This window comes from Gracilinanus agilis, chromosome 1 (genome assembly GCF_016433145.1).
Source record: "Gracilinanus agilis isolate LMUSP501 chromosome 1, AgileGrace, whole genome shotgun sequence".
NCBI classification, from domain to species: domain Eukaryota; kingdom Metazoa; phylum Chordata; class Mammalia; order Didelphimorphia; family Didelphidae; genus Gracilinanus; species Gracilinanus agilis.
Window position 1 is genome coordinate 622,572,679 of NC_058130.1, and position 22,662 is coordinate 622,595,340.

The window sequence follows — 22,662 nt, forward strand, 5'->3', positions numbered from 1 at the left end:
AATTGTTTTGGGTTTTTTTTTTTAAAAACCCTTACCTTCCATCTTGGGAGTCAATACTGTGAATTGGCTTCAAGGCAGAATAGTGGTAAGGGTAGGCAATGGGGGTTAAGTGACTTGCCCAAGGTCACACAGCTGGGAAATGTCTCAGGTCAGATTTGAACCTAGAACCTCCCATCTCTAGGCCTGGCTCTCAATCCACTGAGCTACCCAGTTGCCCCCCCTTAATTGTTTTATAAATAGTTTTTTCCCTTTTTTTTAATCTTTCTTTAGGTTACACAGGAATTCTCATTAGGTTTGTCTCCAATCTGTATTTTTCTTTGAGGCTTTATTTATAAATGTTTTCAAATAATTTTCTTCTTCTGAGTTTGTCCTGAATTTCCCTGATGAAACAGTAGCTTTTTGTGATCAGGTTCTTTTTTTTTATTCTTTGCTCATTTTTCTGGCCTATTTCTTAATTTTTGGACTTTATGATAGAGTTGGGTTCTGCTTATCTGGGAGATGGAGGGATATATGGCCTGGTCTGACTTTTATAACCAGCTACTTTCACAATTAAGTCTTGGGGTCTATAACTTTTCCATGCTTTCATGGTGTCCTCTGGGGAGAGTTCTGGTTAATGTCCTTCTAGTCTGAAGTCTGGTCCTTAACCAGTTAGGACCCTTTGATCCTTCTTGATTAAAGCAGCTCCTCTCTGCCTTTAAACTGCGACCTGTACCCAGCTAGGGTCCCTGCTCCCTTGAAATTGCAACCATTTCTCTCTCTACCCTAGAACTACTACCTAGAACTATGTAATATAGGTGACAGAGCTGCCAAATGGCACCTGATCCTACAGCTGCCTCTGCCTGTATCTGAACACAGTGTAGTTAGAATCCTTTTTTTCAGGTATGACTGTGTCTAGGTGGTCTCTGAAGCCCCTTCCAATGCTGAAAATTTGTGATTCTGTGATCTGTATATACACTAGAATGAGGTTATAGGTAAGAATTCAAGAATAAATGAACTGAATATAAGACATTACATTACCTCCTCAAATGTGGAAGTGGGAGGAGTTGCAAACAATGTTTTAGCAATTTTTCTTTGGAACCAAGGCATTTCAGCAAATGAAAAACACCTATGGGGGGAAAAGTCACATTAAAAAATAACCAAACTATTTTAGAAATAATTTTTGCCCCAAAATACAATGCATCTTAAAGATAATATAGTACTCAAAATTTTCCCCTCAACCATTAAGTGCTTTTTATGTGTCTTCTTAATCTTCATACATGCCTGCTAAGTTAAGATTGGTGCTAATGGTAAAAATACAGGGCAAATCCAGCAACAGACTAAAATCAACCTATAATGTCCCTTTGCTATCTTTCATCATGAGGAAATAAATAATAGTATCCAGTCTTTACCCTTGCTGTGAATTGTAGTTAAAGAATGTAAAATCTTGAAAATACTAAAAATGAAGCCAGTCAAATCAGAAACAACTTTGTAGAGATGAAAACCCCCATTTTTGCAAGGAAATAGATAATATAACCAATAAGGTTATCAACAAAGGATGGACATATAGCAAATGACTGGATATACTTAGTTGAGTGAGAGTAAAGAGTCAAGGATGACATGAAGGTTATAGCCTAAGGGACTGGCTGGATGGTGGTATCCTTTATACATAGATGTTCAGAAGACAGCTGGTAATGCACAGCTATAGTTCAGCAGAGAGATAAAGGCTGGTGCATAAATTTGAGAATCATCTGGATAAAGATAAGTAAATCTATAGAAACCATTAAGATAAATAAGTAAAAGTATAGAGAGAAAAGGGGGCTCGAGACTGTGCTTTAGGAATATATTTGCGGTTAGTGAGCATGATAAAAATGCTTGAGAAGTGATCAACCAGATGAGAGAACAATGTCACAAAAACCCAGAGGAAGGGATATCTAGAAGGAGGGGTCAATATGTAGAAAAACAGAAAAAGTCATCAGATTTGGCAATTATAAGATGTATGATATCAGAAAACAGACCACCAAAAGTTGAGAAGTGAGCAAAAGACCAAATGAAGGCAATAAGTTAAAGATAGATATTTTTGGATTTGGCTATGAAAAAGATGAGAGACATATGACAATTGCTTGAAGGGAACGCTATAGTGACATTTTCTTAAAGGTAGGGAAGACTGAGATATGTTTGTAGGGAAGGAACCAGTGCAAAGGAAGAGACCCAAGATAAGAAAGGATTGAGAATTACTGTAGAGGCAATTTGCTAGAGAAGACAGAAAGAAACTACATGATTTTATAGCAAGTTGAGTATATCTTAATGCTATTTCTCTAAGAACTAACTTGCACATAGTTAAGTATTTTTTAAAGAACACTTTCACATTATGCTTTTGATATATTTCAAAATAAGGAATCTGCTTACAAAGGATAACAAAAAGTTTCTTTAAAAAAAAACCTTACCAAATACCAATAATGTGAATTGCGGTGGCATCCTTAGGATTCAATTCAATTGCTTTCTAAGAAGAAAAAAGAATATCAATCAAAATTTGCTTCTGAATACCTATTATTTTTATTTATAAAATTTATCTAGTAAGTCTGAAAAAATACATAATTAAAAAACTAGTCAAAAAGTATTTTATAATTCAGTTCCTCCTTGAGAGCTGAAACTTCCCTGCTTACTGATAATTCAAACTGAACTGAAAATACTCATTTACATGTATGCCTGAAATAGTGACTACAACTATCATTCAAGAAGGTATTCATGCTTGAAGTTCAGAAACTGATAGCTGAGGCTGGCCAGGTAAAATAATAAACACAAGCAGTCTGGCAGATAAAGCTCATCTTTCTATTTCTTATGTGTCACACTTTTCCTGTAATCACCTTTCCTACTATTTAGAATGTAAACACAAGAAAGCCTTTTGAAGCTACAAAGTATTCTTTTCCATTCATAAATAAATTTATCGAGATATCAGGTGGTATGGTATAGGGGAAAATAGCACTCCAAAGAGTTAGAACTATCCCTGAATACCATTGCTGTTACTTATTACCTATATGACAACTCAAATCAAATCAAAAAGTGTTTATTAAGCATCTTTTATATGCAAGCCAGTATGGTAGGTATCAGAGACAACAAAGGAAAAGATGAAACAATGAACATGTACTTAATTGTACCAGGCACTATACTAGGTGATAGGGTTACATTCCTTGCAATTTCCTTGCAAGGAGCTCACATTCTAATAGAGACAACAAATACAAATATTGACTTTATATTATACTACATATACTATATATAATGTATGTAACATAAGCACACACCTAATATGTAGTATATCTTGTGAAATATATTATGTGTGTACATATATATACATATAATGATAAGTGTAAAGGGAATAAATACAAATATATATATATATATATATATATATATGAGATAAAAGGAAGTTTGGGAGAGAGGGAGGGATCAGGAAAAGCTTCATGTATTACGTGGTATTTAAGCTGAAAGAGACTCTGAATCAGAGAATCCACTTACAAAGCAAAGAACTATTTTGTAAATTTAGTAAACACTTTATCTATTTTTATGAATCTCTTTTTATTTATCAGATCTAGTTAAATTAGTATGCACTTGCTTTCTCATAAATATAGTAACTAGGATCTTCAGAATAAAAGTTAGAAGACCTTTTAGCCACCATTTAGTCCAAACTTCTTGTTTTATAGATCAGGGAACTGAGGTATAAAAAGATGAAGTGATTTGGCTAAGGCCATGAGGCAAATAAGTAAAAGAGACATAATCTTAATAATTTGATGCTCCATCCGTTAAATCCAAATTCAGTGCTTTTATCAATATACTACCTTACTCCCAAAGCTAAGGTAAATCAATGTTTATTAGCATGAGACCTGCTTTAATAAATGGGTAAGAACGATTAGCATATTGGAAACTTAGGCTAAACAACTGATAATTAACCTGCTTACAGTAATTGATTATTTCTAAAATACTTAAAAGTACTTATTTTCTTTGTCAGTAAATATTCTCTTTATAATCTTGCGTATGTGATTCCTTTGCTTAAGTCTTAAGACCACTTTTAAAAGAGCAAAGTTAACCACAACCCTAGTTCCATACCTCATCACTTTTCCTCTGTTTTATTTCAATAATTTCCTAATTGGTTTCTCTGCCTCAAACCTCTTCCTCTAATTTCTAATCCATCCTGAAAAAGGTAGGGAGTAGAGTAGAAGGACCATGGCAGAAGATTTTGGGGAGGTCTAGGCTCTAGCAAGATAAGGTGAAAGCTTTTCTATCAGAATTGAAGGGGCACAGGGTTAGACTCTGGGTAGAGATGATTAGGGAATAGGACCAAGCAGAAGTTAGGAAATGCTACGAAAGCTTAATGAATGTTTGTTAAATGGCTGATATAGCACTTTAGGTTTGTGAAGACTTTTACATCAATTATCTAATTCAGTGGTTCCCAAACTTTTTTGGCCTCCTGCCCCCTTTCCAGAAAAAATATTACTTAGCGCCCCTGTCACATACTATCACCGCCCTATTACAGTTATTCACCACCCCCAAATGCACCTGTGGCCATCACCACCCACCCTGGATCGCTGCAGCACCCACCAGGGGGCAGTGGCACCCACTTTGGGAATCACTGATCTAATTGGATCCTTACAACAGTCCAGTGAAGTAGGTGTATTATCTACCCCTAATTTAATGATCATGAAATTATCTCAGGCTTAGAGAAAATATACTGTAATATTATTTAGATAAGTTCCAAGGGAGTAATAGGGAATACTTTTGGGGGTGGGATGTGTACATACATATATACATTTTTATGCTTACACACACATTTACACACACATGTATACAAATATATGTGCCCACATGCATACATACATATAAGTATATGAGTCCATTCCTTTCCCATATGCACGTATATATGTATATATACAGATACGTGCATATATTATGTAAACATGAGTGTCTTCCTTGTTGCCAAAGTAAGGCTTATATGTATGTACATATATCAATGGTACTTTCACAGAGTTGTGGGCCTTCACTCTTCCAGTTATATTGAAACCACCCATGCCCTCTTTCTTATCTTTATAAATTCAACAAATGTTTATTTTTTACCCATTACAGGCAAGGTTTTGTTCGAGATCCTATGGAAGGATATAAGATGCAAAGAACATGGACCCTTATCCCAAGGTCCCTGGCTCCAGGAGAGAAAATAAGATGCATATAAATGATGTGAGCCAAATTTAAGTTCAAGAGCTATACCACTGGTACTTTCTTGTCTTCTTGTCTCAGTGAATCTATGATCTTCCAAATGTACGTATTTCCCCAATGATGCAGATTGTAACCCATTCATGCCTTACCATCATTTGTGTGACTGCTTTTCTCACTCACCGATAAATTCACTAAAGAGAATCCATTCAACATATTGGGGCTGTGATAGGAGGTAAGCCTTCTTTCCTCTGACATTTTGGAGAACACAAGTTATTCATTGATTATCCTTGCAATGTGACTAGTCCAATTTTTTTGTCCATCTGTCTTATGACATTCTTTCCCATTACTTCTCCTGCATAATTTCTCATTTGTAATATTTTACAGCCTGCCCATACCCACCATGACCCTCATCACTGCCTTTTGGATGCTCCACAAATTCAGTTTTTTTGGTAGACTGTAGTGTTCTAAGACTTGCAGTCATAAAGTAACACAAAGAAGAAAAGTGACATTAAAAAGACTGACTGTTGCCTAAGGGAGAAGTAGAGAATCATTAAATGCACTGGGCAATTTCCCAAAGGTAGTAATCCAGTCTGTTCCCCTTCTCCCATTTAATTCTCTGTCTAGTTTATTGTCTATTTGAAAAGTCTGTCCTAAATGCATGTACTGATGAATGAATTCACAAGTTGTCTCTCAAACTGCATATCAGAGTCTAGAAAAATCAACATGCAAATTCATTTAGTTTTTCCTGTGTGGATAGTTATCCCAAACTGTGTTTAGACATTATGATTCATGTAGGAAGCTTTATTCTATAATACAATGTCATACACCAGCAGGAGTATCTGGAATTACTCATAAACTAGAGGAATGTCTCTTCAACCATGAAGATCAAACATCTTTGGAGAATACAGACCTCTATTTCATGCTATGCTTGATATTAATGATAGAACAATAACAGAACAGATTTTTATCTCTGTTGTTACATCTTTAAAGGCAGTATTGGCCTGGGTGACCTGAGGACATTTTTTTACATGCCCCGCCCCTCTGTCCAGCTGCCCAAAGCAAACACTTCCTCCCTCTGCTCTCTGGGGTAATGCGGGGGGATCACCAGCAGCTTGAAGTTGCAGTTTGACCACATAAACTTGAAAACCTTTGCCAATGCTATTTAAGGGTATTTGGGATACTATTAACACTTTAGAGGAAAGCCTTTAAAATGGCATTTTTGCTTTAATGCAACAAATGCTTAAAAACAACAACAAACCCATCAACTAGTAAGTAGAGTGAGGTTTTATATACAAAATTACAAAGTAATTTAGGGGTATACTAATAAACAAGAGGGGTGTCAGGAAATATGTGGGTATATATGTTATATTTGTATTTTACAGTCATACCTACAGAAGTAAATTGATAATTTTGTAAGAACCTCTTACTATTCTAAAGCGGGCAGTTCATAAGGTCTTAATATGACCTTGGGGTATATGGGATATTCAGGACTATTCATTAACTCGTATTGGTTTCTACCTTTTAGCCAACTTCCACCTGTGACTCCAAGAAGCTGTAGCATGCATAGCAACTACTCCAGTAAAAACCACCTCTGCAGATGGGCTAAACCAAATTGAGGATAACTGATAGGTCACAAATCTGTTAGTGAATTAGGGAGATCCACCTCAAGCATGTGAAGACTTCTTCCAGCAGAATGGGCAGAGAACAATTTGTTTCAAAGGCCATGAAATTGGCTGAAGCAGGTAGTATGGAATGCTTAGAGTTTGGAGAGACATTGAAGGTCATTTGCTACATCCCAAGCCATCAGTCACCCTTACTTTTGTCTTGCCACTGGACTTCAATGACTCTGGAAGAGAAAGTGAGGCTGACAACTTTGTGAAACTCTGCCTCATTTCATTCCAAATCATTCGCAAGCCAAGACATCACCCTGTGCTGTCATCAGCCTTCTTCAAAGTGAAGAACAAACTACCAGTTGCTTTAGTCCAGTGTGATGGTCATTTTATGAACCTGAGCTAGCAATGCATTTATTAAGTGAAGAAATTAGAAAGCCAATGAATTTTTCATATTAATAAACTATTAAAATTCACTAGTACCTCCAAATGTTTCTTGATAATGAAGGCATTTCCAATTTTAACTTTGATACCTTCATAATCTCCAATATCACTGAGACAGATAGCATACCACTACAAAACAAAAAAAGAAAGAAAACAAGTGTAAGTATAGCTTTAAAAACACTACTTTTGACATAATGGTTCAGGCTTTAAACCTCAAAAAACATTCAAATTCAAGAACAGAGTCCTTTCTAGATCCAATCCTTTTTTCTCTAGTCATTTCTACAATTGAGTGCTATGGAAACTCCTTAGCAGCCTATCCCCAGCTATGGTTAGGGGTGTCCTATGGTGCTTAGATTTTGTTCTGAATAAAAGGCCTTTGGATAAAGTTCTCTTTTGGCTTCATAGGAGTTAGAGCTGAAAGTTACTTCATCTAGTCCAATCTCATTTTTTTTTTTATGAGTTCAATGAAAACTTATATTGGAGACAGTTTGCACAAAATATTTGACTGAGGTGTGGTAGAAGGGATTCCTGATAGACCAGCCTCTGAAGTCCCTTCCAAGATATCTGTGATTCAATAAACCTAACTTGTCCATTCCTGAACAATGCCCTCCAATTCAGCTATGTATTATTGACTCTAGATTTTATATCTAAATAAGACTAAATTGCTACTTCCCAGCTGTGTGACTCTGGACAAATCACTTAGCCCCCAATGTCTAGCCCGTACCACTCTTCTGCTTTGGAAATGATACTCGATATCGATTCTAAGACAAGAGATAAAGGTTTAGGGGGAAAAAACCCTAAATTGCCGATTCAAATTTGAAAGAGACATCCATCTTTCACCTTCTTTCCCATGCCTAGTTTTAATCTAAGAGTGGAAAATATCACTATGCCACAATATAATAGTACTACTAATACTTTCTTTTCATTAAGTATTTACTAATAAACAAAATTTAACAATTATTCCTAAGTTATAATTAAAATTATTTATTCTGCATAATTATCCAGTCAACAAAATCTTTTATTTTCATCTTCATGCTATCTGTATGCTGCCTTGGTGAGCTTAGCTCATGAGAGTTTTTCTCCATTGGGACCTTGCCTGGATCCTGAGCCCAGCTTGCTGTTGAGTGACTAGGATTCCCACATGGAGATTGGAATTCTGTCAGGGAGCAAGCTTCATTTCACTGGATCAGTCTTTAGGGTAGGCTAGGCAGTTTCCTTGCCTCTTTCCCTTCCATATTTCCCTCTTTTTAATAATATCCCAATTAAACAAAATTATTAAAAGCTGCTAATAGTTTTCCTGACTTAATGGATAATATAATCAGCAACCACTTTTTTAAAACTCTTATTTAGTCAAAATCCCAATTTAACCATTATATGTATTAGCCCTTCTTGCCACATCACCTATACCTCCCAGGGTACATCTGGATTTTTCCTCATGATAATTCCTTATCTGGAATTCCCTAATTCTGTGAAATCCCAGGTACAATCTCTATGCTTTTCTATACCTATCCATTCCTCTAGCCTAAGCCAATCAGTACATTCAGGAATATTTGAAAAGCTTTGTTTCTCTAAAACTGAATTGTCTCAACTATCCCAACTATCATAAGCTTAATTTTTATATTCCCCCCCAAAAAATAACATAAAATAAATGATAATTTTTTTGTCATGGGCTTTTTGATCCTAAGAATACAAAAGGATTCAATGGACTTAGTACATTTTATGTTCAAAACTAAGTGTTTACTAAAAACTCTATTCTAAATACATCCATAAAAACTAAAAAATATTCAAAAACCTCTGTTCTCAAACTGAAAGTCTTGGGAAAGGCTCTATATGAATAAATCTCTTTAACAATGCATATGGGTTTCTAAAAGAGAAAAAAGAAATTTTCCTATGTATCTAAGAATTAGGTGTCTAGAGTAGTCTATTTTCACCTCTATATAGGGTAAAATTATAGTTATTCTAAGTACCTTACCTTGTGAGCTGCAAAACTTGAATTATTTTTTTCAAGTGCCTTTTTTGCATATGCAAAAGCTTCATATACCAGTTGTTTCTTATTTTCTTTGGAGGTAGTGCTAAGTTGAGATATATCCCGGGATGCCCGTGCCAGACGCCACAACAACTCTGCATCCTCACTAGGTTTAAAATATATTATGAAACCTCACTTATATTCATCAATCTTCTATGATTAGAGTTTATTATCATAAATCAATTCTCTGTCTCCTCAGTGACTGAAACAGGATAATATTATGAAACAATTATTTTATATATATGTGTATATATATATATATTTTTAAATCCTTACTTTCTGTCTTAGATTCAATACTGTGTATTGGTTCTAAGGCAGAAGAGCAGTAAAGACTAGGCAATGGGGGTTAAGTGACTTGCCCAGGGTCACACATCCAGGAAGTGTCTAAGGCCAAATTTGAACCGAGGGCCTCCCGTCTCAAGGCCTGGCTCTTAATCCACTGAGCCGGCTAGCTTCCCCCATTAAACTTTTTGAAGAATGTTGTAAGAGCCACATTCACAAAGCACTTCCTTAATTAAGTTGTTTTTAAAGTTTACTCAGATCTTTAGAAAACATTTCGTTATATTTGTGATTCCATTCAATAGTCTATAAAAAACTAATGCAACAAAATCGACTATAAGCCTAATTACAAAATAGACTATATTTGACTGAACAACCTGGTCCTTAATTTCCAGGGACAATATTAGGTAAAAGAACACTCTATTTCCTATGGAATTATTAAGTTCACAAACTAAAAACTACAAATAAAAAAACTTGAGACAATGAAAAAGGTAAATTTTAGATTCTTGGAAAGAGTCTTTCAATGCTTTATAAGAATAACCTTTTTATTATGTTTATTTATTTTTAATATTTTATATTGTATTATTCATACAATTCAAGGACTCGAGCATAAACATTATTATTAGAAAAAATAACCTAGTGAATTGGGGTACTATTTATTAATGATGACGAAATCTTCTAGAAGGAACAATAACTTTACTTCAAGCAAATGATTCTTACTTTTAAAAATAGAATAACAACTTTATTTCAGCAAAAGTGAATTAAATTTATTTTTAAAGAAAAGAAATCAGAAACATTTTAATGGTTTTCTTTTTTGATGTCTGATACATACTTTATTTAACACTTTTAAAATTAATTTCATCTAAAAAATTTTTATTAATGGAATTTATTTTCAGTTATCTCAGTCCCTCCAGGCCCTCCCTATACCATAGAAGGCATCATCCAGCAAACATATAGATATAGAGTATGTCTTTTGTGTTTCCATTTTTCAGTTAATTCTCTAAAGGCGAATATTCACAAGTCAAATACTAAAACTGTACCTGTATATAATGTTCTCTTGGTTCTACTTGTTTCACTCATTATCTCAGGTTGTTCTTTCCAATTTTTTTTTAAAAATCAATGTGCTCGGGGCAGCTGGGTAGCTCAGTGGATTGAGAGTCAGGCCTAGAGACGGGAGGTCCTAGGTTCAAATCCGGCCTCAGACACTTCCCAGCTGTGTGACCCTGGACAAGTCACTTGATTCCCATTGCCTACCCTTACCACTCTTCCACCTAGGAGCCAATACACAGAAGTTAAGGGTTTAAAAAAAAATCAATGTGCTCATTGTTTCTTACAGCACAACAGTACTCCATCACAACCATATATGACAATTTGTTTAGCCATTCCTCAATTGATGGACATCCTCTCATTTTCCAGTTCTTTGCAACCACAAAGAGAGCTGCTATAAATATCCTGGAACATATAGGTTCTTTTCCTTTTTCTCTGATCTCCCTAGTAAACACTGGGTTTAAGCGTATACCCAGTTTTATAACTCTCTGGGCATAATTCCAAATTATTCTCCAAAATGGTAGGATCAGTTCACAGCTCCACCAACAGTGCACTAGTGCTCCCATTTTTCCACATCCCCTCCAGTATGTCATTTTGCCCCTTTGTCATTTTAGCCAATATGTTTTTCTAAGGATTTCTGACACTTGCAAAAAACATATATGATGAATAGGAAGAATGATATTTCAGCTTACAAGCAGAGACAGCAGAATATCAATCTTCTATATTCTAGAAATAATCAAGTAAGTTTAGTAATTCTGTTTCAAAGATATCCTCTGTTTAGGAAAGTGCCCATCCCATCCATGTTCAATTTCTAACTAGTCTATTGTTTCCTAGATGATCTCTCCACTTCTGTCCAGTGGCCTTCTCAGGATGACAACACTCTCATCCCAATGGTCTCTTCTTCTGGTGAGTTCCTCCCCAACCTCCACATAAAGAAGCATTTGCACCATCCTTGCTTACTTCAAATCTGAATTAGTTTCCCTGGATGACTGCCCCCACACCCAAATCTATCTTTTTTTTAGCTCCCTTTTGTGTCTTTCATCATTAGGATAGAATAAACTCTTTGAGGGAAAGAACTGTCTTTCTTTTTTGCTTATATTTGTATTCGCACAGTGCTTGGCACAAAGTAAGCTCTTAAATGTTTTTTCTATCTACCTATGTAAAACAGAAGTACTACACTGTGAATTAAGCTTTCAACAACACACAAAAAAACTACCAATCTGAAATACGAACAGTCATTTAGAAACTACACAAAACATAAGGAATCATTTTACTTTTTAAAATGCAAATGGTGTAAAAAGATATAACTCAGTCAAAAACCTTAGACAACTATATATTGCATACCTTTTTTTGTATTTGGCTAGCAACTGATAAAGTTTTTCTATTTCTCCACTGCCGTATAGGTAGTCCGCTTGTTCAAGGATTTCCTCAACTGAAGAGAATGTGAGGGAAGAGACAATAAACTGAGTTTTAGCCAGATTAAGGACACTAACAGTTCTACCTAATAAGCATATATATATATATATGTATTAAGCAACTCCAAAATTTAATAAATTTGATTTTTATATATGGTTGCCACTTAAAAAATAAGATCACAGACTTTAAAAGACAAAAATGTACTGACATTCTATCAAACGATACATCATAGAACACTTTATTACAAAATATAATAATGATGATAAGAGTTAAATAAAAATAACTCATGCTTTCTCAAACTTTTCTATTTCTTAGGAATGTTATCATTTTTGATGACTCTCAGTGTTATAAAATGCTAAACAATACCAGAATACTTATTTCCAACATCATATTAGTAAAACTAATATCCATAAAGAGAAAACAGGCAGGATATTAAAATATCCCTGACCTAAGGTATAAAATGACATATGTAATAAGAAAATTAGCATGTAATGAAAAATCAGGAGATATATGACATAGAAAACCAAGGCAAGGAGTTTTATAAACCGGCACATATAAGAACACAAATAGAATTGGCAAAAATAAACTGAATATAAAAACCATGATAAATAAAAAGAATTTTGAGTTCTATTTCTTTATAAAAATGCAGTGGGCTCAGGCTACCTATCTTATGCATCTACTGCTGAAGCTATACCTTAATGGTCTACTCTTAGATAGAAACAATGTTTACATAGAAACTTTACCATTTTAATTTAAGCTACATATATGCAAGAAAAAGTAAAGTTAACCTATAAAGAACTTGTGATGGCTTTTAAAAACAATTTTATCATTCTTTATTGACTAGGATAATAATGACCCTAGAGTTATTTAAGTATGTGTTTGAACTTTTTCCAACTGGTAAATTTCAACTGTTCAACCATAATATTTCATCCAATTTCATTATGATCAAAAGAAATACTTCAAAAGCTGTTTAAATCTGAATAGTATTAAACAATCAAACTGTAGCTAAGTAAATGAATGAAGCTAATTAAACCAATTCAATTCAACAAATGTTTATTGTCTGCTGTGTGCAAAGCACTATGTTAGACTCTGGGGATATAAAGAGAAAAAAATGACACATAAGGGAACTAAACATTTATTTCCTGGGTCATACTCTCACATAGTGAATTAGGAAATCAGATAACATTTCAAAACCCCCAAATTTTATAAATTATTTTGTGCTTATCAAAGGAAGGACGGATTTTGAAAAGCAGCAAAACACTCTGTTTTACCACAAACTAAAGGCTCTTTGCTTTGGTGAAAATGTATACTAACCAAAATCTTAAACTCAACATGTCCAAAACTGAACTTATCAGATTTTTTTCTTAAACCCTTAACTTCTGTTGGCTTCTAGGTGGAAGAGTGGTAATGGTGGGCAATGGGGGTGTCAAGTGACTTGTCCAGGGTCACAAAGCTGGGAAGTGTCTGAGGCCGGATTTGAACCTAGGACCTCCCGTCTCTAGGCCTGACTCTCAATCCACTGAACTACCCAGCTGACCCCTAACTTATCATATTTTTCACCTGAACCCACTCCTCCTTCAAACTTTCCTATTTCTGCCAAGTGTACCAACTTGGAATCAACTTAGACTTTCCTTTCACTCACTAAAATCGAATCAGTTTGACAAGTATGTTGACTCTACCAACATTATATCCCCCAAAACCATATCTTTTCTTCCATACAAACAGCTGTCATCCATTTAAGTCCTTATCACTTCAGGGGGCTTTCAATCTGGCAAGGAAACATTATTCCTAATCTGATGAATACAGTGAATAGGATACAATACAATAAAACTTCGAAAGAGTTGCCTTAGAAACAGACTGACAGAGGAGCATTTCCTTTCCTTTGGCCCCCTCTTTAAAAAGTTTGCCCATCACTGCTCTAGGCAAACTGATTCCTGTGGGAGGCAAAGCCTGAAACCCCATTGAGCAAAGTTTTGGGGCCATGGAAGGCAAAAACCTGAGGCCCTATTGAGCACAGCCCTGAGGCATAATGCAGCTGAAGATTCTCACATAGCTTACTTTTTACATTGAGGCCTCAAACCCCAACTTTTCCCCCCTCCTGTTTGTACTAGATGTACCTGCAAAACAACTGAGGTATGCTTTCTCTTGGGAATCTGTTAGGCTGTTACATATTGATTTATTATCCTATAGAAATCATTGTCTAGATTCGAAGAGGTATACAGAATGCATTGTACCACTTTGTAAATCATTACCCTTTACTGTGTATGTGGCAAGCTTATCCAAAATCTTCAGCTTGTTTTGCCCTCTATAAAATAGAAGCTACTGCCAATAAACGTTTGCCTTGATTAGCTAACAGCTTTTCTTGGACCTCCTGATCCCATCTGTATTTCATGTCATCTTCCTTACCCCATCTTGGGGACCCTTGAATAATTTGTCAAGCAGGCACAACAGGTGGTGCCGCAAACAGGGACCCCCGAGACCAAAGTTCCTATTAGAATTCTCTAAATTTGGCATTTAATTTCTCACCTCCATGCATTTGAGCATCTTATCTCCCATGCTGAACTGAACTCCTATTTATCTCTACTTATCAAAATTCTCTTCCTTCAAGGCCCATATCAAATATTACCTCATATCTCTTCCCCTGTTTCTTCTAACTGAAAGTATTTTCTCCAACCTCAAATTTTCCTTAGAGCACTTGGTCTAGATTTTTCTTCCCTTATCCACTCCCTTCATTGCATTATACTTATCATTTTACATATTCTCTCTTCATCCCCAGCCAAATCTATCTCTCCCAGGAGAATGTAGAACTCTTTGACAGCAAAGTCTGCATTTGTCAGTTTTTTAATCATCAGCACTGAGTGCAGTATCTCACAAATAGTAGTCACTGGATGTTTATTGAATTGTTACAATGAATTAATCCAATCTTTAATGTGTGTGTTCAGTATAATAAAAAACTTTAAATATATTAATAAATATATAGCTATATCTGTAAATATGGAGATAGATATATGTATAGATGAATATATATGTATATATACACACACACATATGTAGGATTTTCCTGATAACCTTCTTTGATCTAGTCAGATTCTATGATAAATATTTTTTAAAATCATGTAGCAGTCTTAATTTAACATTTGTTACCAGTCTCATTTTTTAAAAAATCTGTTTCTCTATCAATCATTAAATATCGAAAGATTGGGATTTAAGAACACAAATGCTTCTATAATGAGTGGAGAGTATTATTATTTAATGTTAATCAGCACTGCAATTCATCATATTAAATGAGGTTCATGTAACATGATGTGATTAATAATAATGTCAGTTAACTTACTAATCATGTAGCATATTCCGTAATCATTATTTTTGAGGGAATAGTACACAACAGAAATGTGATACTTTTTAAAACTTGAGCTATAAATTCCACATTCCAATAGAGGCAATATGCAAAAATTTATTGGTAAATTTTAGTCAATTATTTCAATGAATATGCACCTTTACTCTATACTCTCAAATCATTAATCTCCAAATTAATTTCTTAAATAACATAGTTCAGTATTGTCACATAAACCTAGTCTTTTAAAATACTCTTTCCTAATTCTAACAACTTTTTCATGAAACTCAAGTGTAGAATAAGAAAAAAATACACTTACTATGGTACTATAGACTTACATACTATGGTGGGAGCATGAACACCACTCCACATATCTGCAAATCAGGTATTTTTTTAATACTTGTTTAATGTTCTGTGCTTTTTCCTGAAAATATTTAAAAAATAAGCTATATTACTGACATAAATAAGTCATACTCTAAGAATGGATCAAACTTCATATAAATTAATTTTAAAATCTAAAATAAATAGAACTCAGGATGTAATTTCCTCTTTTATTATATAATGAAATCCCTAATTTAATTATTAACATCGAAGATGCCTAAGAAGTACTTCTTAAATGTTTCTTCAGCTTCTAAAAGCACAATCCATAACCTTTCTATGTGTACATAGGCAAGGAAACTGTAGTTATCTCACTTGAGGGCACAACTGCATTCTTTCTGTCAAATAACTTCATTACAGAAAGAGTGTTAAATACTCTTTAAGTACAACTGGCATGATCTCATTTCTGAGTACCTAGTAAGAAGCAGAAACATCTCTAAGTGCCTAATTAGAAAACAAGACCTAATGACACACTGCATATGCAAGGTTCTGTTTCCACATGTAAGATTCTTCTTCTCAGCACTCCTGGGAGCACTGTTACCATGAAGTTCTAAGGTGAACATAAGCAGTAACACCACCAAATAATGAAAAAACAGAAGTGAAATCCTGTTGGAAATGAATTTCTCTCTCTCCAGTGTCGCTTTTTTTTTTTTTTTATGTCATCTCTTAGTGACCTGGAGGTCAAATACCATTGAGTAAATTCAAGTATAGACGAGCCTCAGAAAAAAGGAAGTTAAAGAACCAATGAGACAGGAAACAATGATTCCACAGGCACTGCCCTCCTGGGCAGCCCAGGCAAATTAAGAAACTATGATTGGTTCCTGAGATGTGACATGAGAGTTAGTGGGTGGAGAAAAAAGCTTATAAATTGAGACCAGGAGCAAGTGGGTGTCTGGGGTGTGGGTATGGAGGAGCAGAGTGGATCCATGGTGGAGTGTAGCTAGTGGCCCACAATGGCTGCAACAGATTAGAAAGGTTAAGTATCTCTCTACCTCTCTCCTACTTTTTCCTCTCTTTACTACTACTACTACTACTACTACTACTACTACTACTACTACTACTACTACTACTACTACTATTACTATTACTACTACTACTACTACTACTACTTCTTTTGATTTAATAAAGTTATTAAGCTAGTACCAGCCTCATAATTTTAAATATTACAGACTTAAGAAATATAGTTTTTAAATGAAGGAAAAAAGGTTGACCCAAAGAAAAAACAGCTCCTACATGCTTCTTTTAAGCATTGTGTGTACAACTGATTTTATCTTAGTAGAGTAGGAAAAAATATACTGGATTAGGAATACAATGGTCTGCATTCTAGACCATCACTACCTCAAGTTGAGATCTCTCTGAGCTTTCAGCCCTGATAGCATATAATTTTACCTTATTCACCCCAGGAACGATAATTCAGAATCAATATTGTGCATTGATTCCAAAGCAGAAGAGTGGTAAGGGCTAGGCAATGGTGGTTAAGTGACTTGCCCAGGGTCACACAGTTAGGAAGTGTCTGAGGCCAGATTTGAACCTAGGACCTCCTGTCTCTAGGCCTGGCTCTCAATCCACTGAGCCACCTAACTATCCTCCCCACCCCATTTTAATTATATAACAAAAGTATCTTATGTAATATTGAATTTGGTCCTGAGCATTAAAGTTTGAAAGAAACACTGTTAAAACTAGAATATTGGGGGCAGCTGAGTAGCTCAGTGGAGTGAGAGTCAGGCCTAGAGACAGGAGGTCCTAGGTTCAAACCCGGCCTCAGCCACTTCCCAGCTGTGTGACCCTGGGCAAGTCACTTGACCCCCATTGCCCACCCTTACCAATCTTCCACCTATGAGACAATACACCGAAGTACAAGGGTTTAAAAAAAAAACAAAACTAGAATATTTTCAGAGATGGATGTCTAGAGTGATATGATGTCTTGAAAACATATGGTATGGAAAACAGTTAAAAGGAATTAGGGATGTCATAATTTAGAGACTAAATAATGACAAGATATTTCAAAAATTGTCAGGTAGAAGAATAATTAGGTATATTCTATAAGGGAAGCAGGTATCATCTTTAAGAACAACATTAAAAATTAGATTTGTTTTAAAAATGGGAAGCAAAGTGGTGAATCATTAGAAATAGTCAAGCAGAGACTACATCACTTGTTAGGGCTGCTGTGTAGATTCCTGCAAAAAGGAAGGCAGATTGTGAGAATCATTGTCAACTGTTAGCACCACCTAGTGGCAAAAATCACCCAGTGACTGATATAAATTGAGTTTTATTCCTACAGAACTAGATTCACATTAAAACTAACTTAAAAATTACTCTTTAGTTCATTTCCGAAACTCCCTGGCCAAAAAGGTATAAATTAATCTAAGTAAATGGGCAAAACATTTTAGTTGACATAACCAAGCATAAAATAGATCCAAAGAAAAAGAAATTGCTTTTTACTAAGGAAGGAACTACTTGAGGATTACCATGAAATTAGATACGAATTCCCAAAACATAATAAAGTTAGAAATTATAAAGTAATGCAAATGTTTGAGTAAATTCCTTTAGAATGAACATAGGGAACAAAAATGTAAAATTAGCATACCAATTGTTAAATTTAATAAAATTTTGTTTTGAAAGTTAATTAAAATAATCTTCAATTACCTTTTTCAATTTCTATCTTTAACAATCAAAATCGGTTAGGTCTATCTCACAGAAAATTATATATGAAGAATCATAGTATCCTAAGCTCTCAGAATCATTTTCAAAATATTCAAGATATGCTTAAGGAGACAGACGTAAAATATCAAAAGTGATTTTGAATACACATTGAAGAATACATAAAAGTAAAAAATTACAAATAAGTGATAGTATAATTCATTTTATGGAATAACAAAATATTTAGGAATATTATAATAAAATATTTCAAAATCTAAAGATATAAAAATCTTTAATCTCTAGCTTGGGTGTGTGATTGGAATTCACAAAGACAAAAAGTTGATGAAGTAATAGTGAAGAGTATTAAATTAGTGAGTATTAGTGAAAAGAGTATTAGATAAATCATTAGTTGGACCTCTTAACATCCTTCTGTTTCAATTTCCTCTTCTGTAAAGTTAACATAAAATGCTTATCTTAGCCATTTCCCAAGATTGCTATGAAAATTAAAAAAGATAATGTATTAGAGTGAAAAAGACACAGGTTTTAGAATCCAAAGACCCATGCTCAAATCCCAACTCTGATCTTAATTTCCATGTTCCATAAATGGCCTCAAGGAAGTCACTTAATTTCTCTGGCACTCAGTTTTCCAATTTATAAAAATGAAGGGATTTGATTTAATGACATCTAAATGATGATACTCCTGGTGAGCCTTCCTTTCTGATTTTATTATAGAATTCTTCCTGTCTCCCAGGCAAATAGGTTTTGCTGCGGTTATCTCACACATGAGAAACTGAGTATAATCCATTGGAGGAAAAAATGGTCATTCAATGAAAGACTTTCAAACGTTTCTGATGAAAAGACCAGAGCTGAATAGAAAACTTATTCTCAAATGCAAGACTCGAGAAAAGTATAAAAAGGTAAACAAGGAAAAGAAATCATAAAAGATTCAGTAAGATTAAACTGTTTACATCTCTACATGGGAAGGTGCTACTTATAAATCTTAAGATCTTTATCATTATTAAAGCAGTTAGAAGGAGTATAAATAGAAAGCAAGAGTGTATGAGAGAATGTGGGAGACAAAGGAAGTAGGGAGGGGAGCACTTGAACCTTACTTACTCTCATTAGAACTGGCTCAAAGAAGGAAGAATATGCGTACTCAATTGGGTACAGAAATTGATCTTAACCCATAGGAGAGTAGGAGGGGAAAGGGATAAGAAAGGGGATGGGGGAGGTTGATAGAAGAGAGGGCAAATGGGGGTAGGCAGTGGTCAGAAGCAAAACACATCTGAGGATAGACAGAATGAAAGGAGAGAGAGTAAGATAAAACAAAGAGAAAAACACGTTGGAGGGTAATACCCAGTAATCATAATGTTGAAAAAAATTTTTCACAAGTCTACTAAAGGTCTTATTTCTCAAATAAATAGAGAAATTATTCAAATGTGTAAGAGAACAAGTCATTCCCCAATTGATAAATGGTCAAAGGATATGAATAAGCAGTTCTCAAAGTAATAAAAGCTATCTGTAGCCATGTAGGAAAAAACTTCTAAAGCACCTTTAGAGAAATGCAAATTAAAATAACTCTCAGGTACTATCCCATACTTATCATATTGGCTATATGACAGAAAAGGAAAATGACTAATCTTGGAGGGGATGTGGAAAAATTAAGACCCCAATGCACTGCTGTGGGGACTGTGAACAGATTCAACCATTCTGGAGAGCAATTTGGTTCTATGCCCAAATATACTCTTTGGTCCAGCAAGACCATTATCTGTATCCTAAAGAGATAAAAAACAAAGGAAAAGTATCTATACGCACAAAAATATTTAAAGTAGCTCTTTTCGTGGTAGCAAAGAATTAGAAAGTTGAGGGGACATTTATTAACTGGGGAATGGCTGAGTTAGCTGTATATGATAGTAATGGAATACTATTCTGCTAAAAAAAATAATCAAAGGATTTCAGAAAAACCTGGAAAGACTTACACAAACTGATACAGAGTGAAGTAAGCAGAACCAGGAGAACATTGTACACAGTAACAGTAATATTGTGTGATGAATAACCATAATATTATATGATGAATAACCTTAGCTGGTCTCAGCAATACAATGATCCAAGACAATTCCAAAGGATACCCAAGATGAAAAATGCTATGTGCTTCCAAAGAAGGAACTGATGGAGTCTGAATCAAGACTAAAGCATACTATATTTCACTTTCTTCATTTTTTTAGTTTTCTTTTTCTTTTTTCTTTTTTAAACCCTTACCTTCCTTCTTGGAGTCAATACTTTGTATTGGTTCCAAGGCAGAAGAATGGTAAGGGCTAGGCAATAGGGGTTAAGTGACTTGCCCAGGGTCACACAGCTAGGAAGTGTCTGAGGCCAGATTTGAACCCAGGACCTCCCATCTCTAGGTCTGGCTCTCAATCTACTGAGCCACCCAGCTGCCATGAGTTTTCTCTTAGGAAAGGATTAATATGGGAAAATGTTTTAAATGATGGCATATGTAAAATCTACACCAAACTGCTTGCTATCTCAAGCAAAGGGAAAGGAAGGAAGGGAAAGAGAATTTAGGATTGGAAAAAAAAAAAACTTTTTTAATGTTAAAAATAGTTTTTTACATATAATTGGGAAAAAGTAAAATATCAAATGAAAATAGTCTAATATTATTTAAGTTTTGTTCTATTTTTATTTAGTTAATTATTTTCCAATATGGATCTGGTCTCAACTCAGGAATGTTGTGGGTCACGTCCGGCCAATAGGTCCTGGGTGTGACATGTCTTTTTTATATGAGAATTTATTTATCCCCTCAGATGTTACTGCTTTCCCTCCCAAGTTAATTTGCTTTATTATGTTCATGTGTGAGTGCTTACTTGTGTTTATATGTGTTATATACACTATCTCTCTCAAAAGAATTTAATTTCCTTGAGGGGAGGGGCTTTCTTTTATGTCTTTATACCCCCAGAACCTAGCATAATGTTCATATGGAACATAACGTTCCTTTATTAACTATTTATTGGTTGCCTAACTGATCTTTAAGGACCCTTACAACTGTGATCTTATGATAATATTAGTATGCTTTTAAAAAGTTTCACAACCTAAAGAAATATAAAGCATTACTTTTTAATATTTGCCAAAGATTCCAGACTGAATATGTGGTTAACCAAGAGTGTTTGGTGCCTTAGTGACATTTAATACTTATGGCAACAGAAAACTACTCAAAGTTATTAAAAAATGGAGTAATGTGGTCAGATCTGTGTTTTAGGAATACTGACCAATCAAGAAGCATTTATTAAGCACTTACTACCTGCCAGACACTATACAAAATATCACTTTGTCATTTGTGTAGTAGAGGATGAATTAGGAAGGAAAGAGCCTGGAAGGAAGAAGACCTTTTAGGGGTGGTCTTATGCTACAGTTGATCCAAGAGCTAAGAAGAGACTTATGTGAGGTAGCCGGCTGTGCAAATGAAGAGAAGGGGATGGATGAAAGACAGAGGCAGTAGAGGAAAGAATGGATTCTGAATTAGAGAATCTAGGTTTAGTCATCCCCATGGTGCTTACTACTAGATCTGCCAACCTCTCTGGGCCTTAGCTTCCTTACTTGGAAAATGAGGGAGTTTGGTTATACAGCCTCTTTTACAGCTCTGGACGTATATCCTCTGATCCATCTTTTCCCACTGACAAGACTTAGCAACTGACTGAATGAGGGCCAGGGTATAAGGAAAAGGAAGAGTGGAGGATGATTGAGGTTATAAACTTAGGTGAATGAAAGGGTGAAGGTGGCCTTAAAAAAAAAAAAAAAAAAAAAAAAAAGCAAGTCAAGAGAAGAGGTGAGTGTAAGCAGAGAACTAACACGTTGTTTTAGACCCAGAGAATTTGAGAGATCTATGGAACAACCAGATGGAGATGTACAGCAGGCTATTGGTGATATGCAACTTGACCTCAGGAGAAAGATGAAGGCTGCCTGTGTACACATGGGAGTCATCTATCTGCATGGAGATAACAGTGACCATTAGGAGCTGATAAGATCACCAAAAGGATAAAAAGGATAAAGAGTTGAGTTCCAGGTTATATGCATGGATGAGGACTGGTCAAAGATAGTAATCCAGCAAGAACTTGAGAAATCCACAGATAATCATTTTGGTTGACAGCATCAAATCCTTAACTACAAAAACTTTTAACAGTATTATGTTGCAAAATTAATGGATTTGAGGTAAATTCTTCCTTTACTTATCTACCCTCTGATAGTAGATTTCATGAATGACAGCAAATAAAGGCATGGAGAATTCATTAATTAAGAAGATATCAATATAC

General features: G+C 34.9%; 1 protein-coding gene and 1 long non-coding RNA gene across 3 annotated transcripts in view; one reads left to right on the forward strand and one right to left on the reverse strand.

Moving 5' to 3' along the window:
* The window catches only part of RMDN1 (regulator of microtubule dynamics 1), a 36,831-nt gene that overhangs the window by 8,489 nt on the left and 5,680 nt on the right, over positions 1-22,662 (reverse strand). For both annotated transcript variants that reach the window (XM_044668307.1, XM_044668314.1), the window contains exons 3-7: positions 11,932-12,019; positions 9,208-9,367; positions 7,275-7,364; positions 2,424-2,479; positions 1,018-1,105 (exon numbers count right to left, since the gene is read on the reverse strand). In XM_044668307.1, coding sequence (XP_044524242.1) covers positions 1,018-1,105; positions 2,424-2,479; positions 7,275-7,364; positions 9,208-9,367; positions 11,932-12,019 — 482 coding nt within the window. The remainder of the gene's footprint in view (positions 1-1,017; positions 1,106-2,423; positions 2,480-7,274; positions 7,365-9,207; positions 9,368-11,931; positions 12,020-22,662) is intronic.
* Positions 7,281-19,764, forward strand: LOC123240625. The gene is made up of 3 exons (XR_006505795.1): positions 7,281-7,394; positions 11,422-11,493; positions 19,107-19,764. It is a non-coding gene; the product is annotated as an uncharacterized LOC123240625 (long non-coding RNA).